General features: G+C 44.1%; 1 protein-coding gene across 2 annotated transcripts; it reads right to left on the bottom strand.

Moving 5' to 3' along the window:
• Positions 1 to 763: 763 nt before the first annotated feature.
• On the bottom strand, positions 764 to 5,193 carry LOC137334927 (transcription factor Spi-C-like). Of its 2 annotated transcripts, XM_068000020.1 has the most exons (6): positions 4,926 to 5,193; positions 4,704 to 4,731; positions 4,452 to 4,575; positions 4,243 to 4,340; positions 1,738 to 1,849; positions 764 to 1,389 (listed from the first exon to the last, which is right to left on the bottom strand). In XM_068000020.1, exons 2-6 carry the CDS (start codon positions 4,704 to 4,706, stop codon positions 980 to 982), a joined length of 747 nt encoding a protein of 248 aa, XP_067856121.1. In that variant the 5' UTR covers positions 4,707 to 4,731; positions 4,926 to 5,193; the 3' UTR covers positions 764 to 979. The 2 variants fall into 2 exon arrangements, with proteins under 2 accessions (XP_067856121.1, XP_067856122.1); XM_068000021.1 differs by lacking the exons at positions 4,704 to 4,731; positions 4,926 to 5,193 and having other exon boundaries at positions 4,448 to 4,530.
• Positions 5,194 to 8,651: the final 3,458 nt, after the last annotated feature.

Raw genomic sequence — 8,651 nt, 5'->3', positions numbered from 1 at the left:
ATTATCTGTGGGAAGGAGCAGGAGAGTCTGTACTACCAAAAGATGTCCCCTCATCCTGTTTTTCTCTCTCCATCTCTTTATTTCTCTCTCTCTCTCTTTCTCTCTGTCTCTCTTTCTGTCTCTCTATCTCTGTATCTATGAAAAGTCATCGACCTGAAAAGTTAACTCTGTCTCTTTCTCCACAGCTGCTGCCCGACCTGTTGATGTTTGCAGCATCTGCTTGTTTTATTTCAGATTTCCAGCACCAGTATTTTGCATTTGTCTCCCTGTATCTCTCTGCCTGTCTCTCTCTCCGTCTCTCTACATATCTCTCCCTGTCTCTCTATCTCTCAGTCTCTGTATCTGTTTTTCTCAGTCTCTGTTTCTCTGTATCTCTCTCTGTCTGTTTACACGTCTCTACATCTCTCTCTCTCCCTGTCTATCTCTCCATCTCTGTGTTCCTATTTCTCTGTATCTCCCTGTCTTTAGTTCTCTGTATCTTTCTCTTAATGCTTTTCTGTTTCTGTTTCACTTTGCATCTCTCTGATTCTCTCTATTTCTCTCTCTGTATATGTCTCTCTATATCTCCCTGTCTATCTCTCTCGCTCTGTATCTGATTTTTTTCCTGTCTCTGTTTCACCTTGCATCTCTCCGAATCTCTCTATTTCGCTCGCTGTTTGGATCTTTAACTCCACGTGTCTCCCTCCAGCTGATCCATCTCTCTCCATCAGGCTGACTCCCCGGCGCTGTACATCCCTGTTCAATGTGAATCACACATAACATAGACGATACAAAAGAGAACTTTTATTCAAATAAGCTTAGTGCACGACCCTGAACTGGGCTGAAACATGACACCCGCTGGCTTAAAAAGTAAATGATATTTACAGTATTTAGAATTTTGGGTTATTTCAAGTGTCGGGTTAATTTGGGAAATCGCTTCTCTCCGCTTATCTGCAATGTTTTATTGTAAAGACCGTGGATTAGTTTAAACCAGGACTGTTCATATGGAATTCTCGTGTAAAAGATCATTGTAGTTGTAATTGAAATGCCAGTGTTCACAGCCGCAGAGTTCCCGGTCGGTGTGGGGATAGTGAGAGAGCCCGTTCTCAGAGCTCGGACCAGATCCCAGTCTCTGCAGGACCTGGGCATCGAACTGGTAGGTTAATTTTCTGCGGATTTTCACGATCTCTCCCGTCCGGCTGTAGTTTCTCAGAGCCCGGGCCATTTTCTGGTAGGTCATGGTTTTGCGATTGCCCTTTCTCCTGCCCCACATCTCGGCCACTCTCTCCTTGTTCTTGGAGATGAATTGGAAGACGCCGCTCTTCCTGTCCACCCACTCGATGCACTCGGACATCTCGGAATTGTGGAGAGATTCGCTCAGAAATTCGTAAAGGCGCAGCCTCTTCCTGCCTGTAATGGAGACCGTCGTTAGCACATTCGGTAAAGGGGAGTCTCTGCTATTAGGGACACTGAACGAAATAAGGCCAATTTCTCAGCAGGTGCTGTGGGCGTCTAAACCTTCTTGGTACCAAATTGTTCTCTGCGCTACTCAACGCCGGTCTTAAGCGGTTGCTTAATCTTTGTGTTAACGCCTGGATTGAGGAACCAAATTGCTCTCTGCGCTGGTGTTAAAATAATGCAGAGAGGAATTTCTGTTCCAGCTCAACAACGTGATACCAGAACAGGATGCACAGCAAACTCTATCCCAATAATTGGGGCGGTGGGGGGTGAGGGTGAGTGAGAAATGAGAATACAAACCTTTTCCTTGCCTCGGGATAAAGAAATCTGGAATGTGATTCTCTGGATAATAGTTTGGATTCTGCATCCCAGTCTCATATATTAGTTTGTTGCTGTCGAGGTTAAAATCCATCTGGCGATATAGAAGCAGAGATCTAGTTAGAATCATGGGGTTGGATAAAATCCCCTCTGAGTTGCTCTTCGTGTAGTTGTGTTTTTACTTGGACAATGAGCATTGAAAGGAGAAGTTCTCTTTCGGCTGGATTTCAAACAAGTTTTAACATTGAATGTTGCCTCCCAGCAACTCCATAAATACACTGGGATCTGACATACAATGTTAAAATGATAAAGAAAGAACCTGTATTTATATAATCCTTTCACCACTCGGTCACTGACTGAAAGTAGGGAAAGGTAGCAGCCAATTTGCCACCTGCAAACAGCAATGGGACAACTAAACAGATAATCTATTTTTGGTGATGTTGGTTGAGGGGTAAAAATTGGCCCAGGAGACTGGGGAGAACTCCTCTGTTCTTCTTTGAGAACAGACTGGAGGGGCTGAATGGCCTACTCTTGCTCCTATGAAAAGGCAGAAAGAACCTCGGTTTAATGTTTCATGAAAAGATAGCACCTCCAACAGTGTAGCACTCCCTCAGTATTTAGCCTAGAAAATATTGTGAGTAATATTAATAAAGGAGGTTCCTTTTTTAGTCATTTGAAATAAATGGGGAAAAAGGTAATAGAAAACAGGTGATGAAGAGTCTACACCTGAAACCTTAACTCTTCTTCTCTCCACAGATACTGACCGACCTGCTGAGTGTTTTCAGCATTTTCTGTTATGTTTTGTTTAAAATAAATGGACTAAAATAGGGGACAAGGGAATGTCACACAGTTTGCTAATATTGCAACAGCAATTTTTAGCTTTGTTGGGCTGCCAGTTGTGCCACTTTAATTTGTGATAACTGTAGTCTAGTAATAAATATTTATTTTTAGTTAAGAAAGACTCACATTTCTATAACACCCAATCACAACTCTCATAAATGTCCCAAAGCCATTCACAAACATTGGATTACTTTGTTATTTAGGCTAACTTGTCAGCCACCTTGTACACAGCACAATCCCACAGCTATAAAATGAACTGCCAGTTTGTTTGCTTGCAGTGTATTGGTTGGGGGAGATACATTGGTCAAGGCACTAGGAGAACGCTCAGTTCATCTTCAAGTAGTGTCATGGGATCGTGAACAATCACCAGAACCATTGGAACAGGTAGACAGGGGCCTTGGTTTAACATCATAAAATTACATAGAATCTACAGCACAGAAACAGGCCATTCGGCCCAACTGGTTTCCTGAATTCCTATTGGATTTATTAATGACTATCTTATATTTATGGCCCCTAGTTCTGGTCTCCCCCACAAATGGAAACATCTTCTCTACGTCTACCCTATCAAACCTCTTCATAATTTTAAAAACCTCCATCAGGTCATCTTCAGCCTTCTCTTCTCTAGAGAAAAGAGCCCCAGCCTATTCAGCCTTTCCTGACAAGTATACCCTCTCAGTTCTGGTACCATCCTTGTAAATCTTCTTTGCACCCTCTCCAATGTCTCTATATCCTTTTTGAAGGAGGGGGAATCTCCAACAATGCAACACTCCCTCAGTGTCATACTGAACAGGTAGGATGTGCTAACACTGCAGCCACTGGGCTGAGACTGATGGCTACAGTTTGAGTTCCACGAAGGCAAACCCAGTTTACATTGCTTGATTCCTGCCTGCCTGTTGTGTTGAGGTGAAGTCACATCCCATGGCTGAATACCCACAAGGATAGCACCCTCACCCAAAGTTAGAAACATAAGTGTATAGAAGGTGTGGCAGGCAAGAATCCCCACTCTCTAAACATTTAAGATCAGGTAGGTTCACAAAGTGTCCAACAGATTCCTAGAGCAGGTTTGACACTGAGCTGGATTTACATTCCACTTGGTGTCACACCCAAAGGTTGTGAGACCATCCGCCCCTCCCTCCAGAGGAGTCTCACTCTGCTTCTCTCTAGAACCAAGCCCCCAACTCACAGATTACGAGCTATCCACAACATTTAGAAATTGGACAGTATTTTGGGTCAGTTACTCTTATCCACAACCCTGGTTATTGCTCCATGACAATTCTGATTCTTCTATGGAATGAAACGCACAGAAGGAGGCCAATCAGCCCATCCTGCCTGTGCAGGTTCTTTGAAAGAGTTATCCAATTAGTCCCACACCCCTGCTCTTTCCCCATAGCCCTGCAAATTTTTCCTTTTTAAGTATTTATCCAATTCCCTTTTGAAAGTTATTATTGAATCTGCTTCCACCGCCCTTTCAGGCAGCGCATTCCAGATCATAATAACTCGCTGCGTAAAGAAAAACCATTCTCCTAATCTGTATATTAATGTGTGGTCAATGTACCATCAGCCCATCCGTTAATTAATCCATTATTATCACCGGTCCATCCAACCACTAACATGCTCATTCCTTCATGCCCAGTTTTTTGAACTTACAGCGTCGTGCAAGCGTTGGGTTTGGAAATCCAGTGCGTAGTAAGGACCAGACCCCGTCTCCTGGTGGTGCTGGAAGCTGTACATCGAGGGAGAAGGACCTTAACAAGAGAAGCGAATAGGATTACCCGAAAAGAAAGTGGCGCCCGACGTCCAAGAATAAACTCTGAGCAACTACCACTGAGTAAAGAGTAACGGAGTGAGATACTTGCTTGGCAGATACTGGAGGGCAAAATCTTGCCGGAGCTGGGACGGGTCGAGCTGATGTTGTTGATGGTGGATCACCTCAAAGGCATCATTAAACAGAGGGGTGTAGTTATCTTGCACACAGCAGCTCTGAAAAAAATATTTTAAAAATGTAGTTGCATTACACAATGTCAACAATCCAAGTTCGACTTCCAAAATCTAGCTGGAACACAGTGCAAAAGTATAAAGTTATCTAAAGTTAGCTGAGGTTCGCTTACCATGGTTAATGTCCAATAACGGGACGACCTGTAAGATATAAAATTAAATGATTAGCTGAACAATTCCATCCGCACAAAACGCCTCCCAGAGGAGAGCAGATTGTAGAGAGGCTCTTGATTAATGTTCATTTTGTAAAGGCTTTAGACTGTAACAAGATGAGTTGGTTTTGGTTTTACAAAGGGTTGAGGATTATTTTTGAACCTTCTTCAGGTGAGACTTACCTGTGCTAACCTCCCAAACAGTGAACTTTGGTGACTTGGCGCATTTTAAATAGTGCAACTTTGCTCTATGCAAAGAGTGCCTTACGTCACCCTGTCATTTGATCCCTTGTTCACGACTACCCATCCATCTATTCAATATTCTCTTTAGGTCGGCAAGGAATTACTAAAACAAAAATCCAGGACAGCCCTTAAATACTTTTACTAATGTTAGGGAATTTTTGATGCTGGTTTACTTCCTCATCCTGGTGGAGTTGGTGACTTTTATTCATGTACCGCGATGTTTGGCGGTCACTTTTAGGAGTAATTCCCTCACTGAGTCAAATAAAAAATTCCTTTCCCAAGATTATCAACGCATATTTCTAGTTTTCTGGTCTGTGATAACGAGCCTCTCGGCATTGGTCTGCTCAATCCGTCAGTAATTCTAATTCAAACTAGATTTCTTTTAAAGTTCAGGATGTACATTTGTATTTTAAAAACATTTGTATGAATCAGCAAAAGGCAAAAATAAAAAAAAACGCAAACAGGAATCATTTTCTCCAATTAAAAGCGGCGAGACCATTAATGGGGACCCATCAACAGCCTCTGTCCTTATACTGTGAAATCTAGTAAAAGTTATGCTGAAATGTTACATGACATCCATTTTATTTTCAAGTCCCTAAAAGGATCAAGAAAAAAAATTGATTTATAAGTTCGATTTTCATCAATCACCAGCAAGTCCTTTCTTTCCCCCGTGTCCATCTTCCCCAGTGCGAGTCCCACACAGCCAGCTAGAGTTATCATTATCCTAATAGCAGGAGCCATCCATTATTTTCAAACTATAACTGGTGCCCTAAAATCTATTTGAATTAATTGTTCTGCATTTTCACTGTAAAATACTTGGCTCTTAGTATTTAGCTCTTAGTAAAATACTTAGCATCTTGTCTTGGAGTCAGAAGGCCGAGTTTAAGCCCCACTCCAGAGACTCGAGCACATAATCTAGGCTGAGAGTTCACTGCAGTACTGAGGGAGTGCTGCACTGTCGGATAAGTTGTTAGAACAAAGGTCCCATCTGTGGCTGTAAAAAAAAAGCCCTTGAAACTAATTGAAGAAGAGCAGGGAGTTTTCCAGGCGTCCTGGTCAATATTAGGTATCAGTCTTGGCTCAGTGGTAGTACCCTTGCCCCTGAGACAGAAGATTGATAGGTTCAAATCCCATTCCAGAGACTTGAGCACATAATCTAGGTTGAAACACCAGTGCTAGTACTGAGGGAGTGCTGCACTGTCAAATAGTGCCATCTTTCAGGTGAGACATTAAACTGATACTCTATCTGCCCTCTTAGCTCGACACCATCCAGGACAAAGCAGCCCGCTTGATTGGCAACCCATCCACCACCCTAAACATTTAATCCCTTCACCACTGGTGCACTGTGGCTGCAGTGTGTACCATCCACAGGATGCACTGCAGCAACTCGCCAAGGCTTGTGCGACAGCACCTCCCAAACCCACGACCTCTACCACCTAGAAGGACAAGAGCAGCAGGCACATGGTGCTATTTGATAAAGAGCAGGGAGTTCTCTCTGGCCAATATTTTTCACTCATTGCTGTTTGTGGGATCTTGCTGTGCACAAATTGGCTGATCTGTTTTCTACACTACAATAGTGACTACACTTCAAAAGTACTTCATTGGCTGTAAAGCACTTTGGGGGTGACCTGAGGTCATGAAAGGTGCTATATAAATGCAAGTCTTTCTAACATTCCAGTCTCAGTTGTTTATGGAGCCTTTCAGTATGCAAATAGTTTGTTGTATTCAGCTACTTAACTAGAGTAACTAGACCATGTAACTCATTCTATGTGGGAGTCTTTTAGGGTGCTTCTATATGACACAATACATAAATATTAGTTCTTTCTAAAAAGTAGGGCCGAGCATGATAGACTAATGTGGAGGATTCATTTCAAGGACCAGTGATTTATGCAAAACAAACCACCAATGTTAGAATTGACTAGTTCAGCGGGGTGTAACACAAGTGGTTTAGGATACACAAACCATACCTCCCTTATCTGTATTCTGTTGTAATGCTTTTAGGTATTTTGGGTGAGACTTATGCAAGTGTATGTGCTCCAGTTTGACAACTCCAGTGTCATTCGATGTGGTCCCACACGCATCTGGAGGCCGTGTAAACTCACTCTGAGGTCTTCCTCATGCCTAAATATCTTGTGATCCTGTGAAGAATGAAAGTGGATTTGATTTTTTTCTGGATCGATAGAGAAGAGATATGAAATTGCTAACTTCGAGAAAATTATTTACAGAATATATATATATATTTTTTCGTTCATGGGATGTGGGCGTCGCTGGAAAGGCCAGCATTTATTGCCCATCCCTAATTGCCCTTGAGAAGGTGGTGGTGAGCTGCCTTCTTGAACCGCTGCAGTCCGTGTGGTGAAGGTTCTCCCACAGTGCTGTTAGGAAGGGAGTTCCAGGATTTTGACCCTGCGACGATGAAGGAACGGCGATATATTTCCAAGTCGGGATGGTGTGTGACTTGGAGGGGAATGTGCAGGTGGTGTTGTTCCCATGTGCCTGCTGCTCTTGTCCTTCTAGGTGGTAGAGGTCGTGGGTTTGGGAGGTGCTGTCGAAGAAGCCTGTGGATGGTACACACTGCAGCCACAGTGCGCCGGTGGTGAAGGGAGTGAATGTTTAGGGTGGTGGATGGGGTGTCAATCAAGTGGGCTGCTTTGTCCTGGATGGTGTCGAGCTTCTTGGGTGTTGTTGGAGCTGCACTCAACCAGGCAAGTGGAGAGTATTCCATCACACTCCTGACTTGTGCCTTGTAGATGGTGGAAAGGCTTTGGGGAGTCAGAAGGTGAGTCACTCGCCGCAGAATACCCAGCCTCTGACCTGCTCTTGTAGCCACAGTATTTATGTGGCTGGTCCAGTTCAGTTTCTGGTCAATGGTGACTCCCAGGATGTTGATGGTGGGGGATTCGGCGATGGTAATGCCGTTGAATGTCAAAGGGAGGTGGTTAGACTCTCTCTTTGGAGATGGTCATTGCCTGGCACTTATCTGGCACGAATGTTACTTGCCACATATCAGCCCAAGCCTGGATGTTGTCCAGGTCGTGCTGCACGCGGGCTCAGACTGCTTCATTATCTGAGGGGTTGTGAATGGAACTGAACACTGTGCAATCATCAGCGAACATCCCCATTTCTGACCTTATGATGGAGGGAAGGTCATTGATGAAGCAGCTGAAGATGGTTGGGCCGAGGACACTGCCCTGAGGAACTCCTGCAGCAATGTCCTGGGGCTGAGATGATTGGCCTCCAACAACCACTACCATCTTCCTTTGTGCTAGGTATGACTCCAGCCACTGGAGAGTTTTCCCCCTGATTCCCATTGACTTCAATTTTACTAGGGCTCCTTGGTGCCACACTCAGTCAAATGCTGCCTTGATGTCAAGGGCAGTCACTCTCACCTCACCTCTGGAATTCAGCTCTTTTGTCCATGTTTGGACCAAGGCTGTAATGAGGTCTGGAGCCGAGTGGTCCTGGCGGAACCCAAACTGAGCATCGGTGAGCAGGTTATTGGTGAGTAAGTGCCGCTTGATAGCACTGTCGACGACATCTTCCATCACTTTGCTGATGACTGAGAGTAGGCTGATGGGGCGGTAATTGGCCGGATTGGATTTGTCCTGCTTTTTGTGGACAGGACATACCTGGGCAATTTTCCACATTGTCGGGTAGATGCCATTG

Source organism: Heptranchias perlo, chromosome 18 (genome assembly GCF_035084215.1).
Source record: "Heptranchias perlo isolate sHepPer1 chromosome 18, sHepPer1.hap1, whole genome shotgun sequence".
NCBI lineage: Eukaryota > Metazoa > Chordata > Chondrichthyes > Hexanchiformes > Hexanchidae > Heptranchias > Heptranchias perlo.
The sequence above is the reverse complement of the archived record's forward strand: the minus strand, read 5'-3'. Positions and strand labels throughout refer to the sequence as shown.

What these genes read in the sequence shown, in the direction of transcription:
- LOC137334927 (XM_068000020.1), bottom strand. An exon ending in CCCAACGCTTGCACGACGCT is followed by an intron (nt 1,850 to 4,242) that starts GTAAGTTCAAAA and finishes CTATATCGCCAG; the next exon opens with ATGGATTTTAACCTCGACAG. An exon ending in TATCCCGAGGCAAGGAAAAG is followed by an intron (nt 1,390 to 1,737) that starts GTTTGTATTCTC and finishes TCTCCATTACAG; the next exon opens with GCAGGAAGAGGCTGCGCCTT.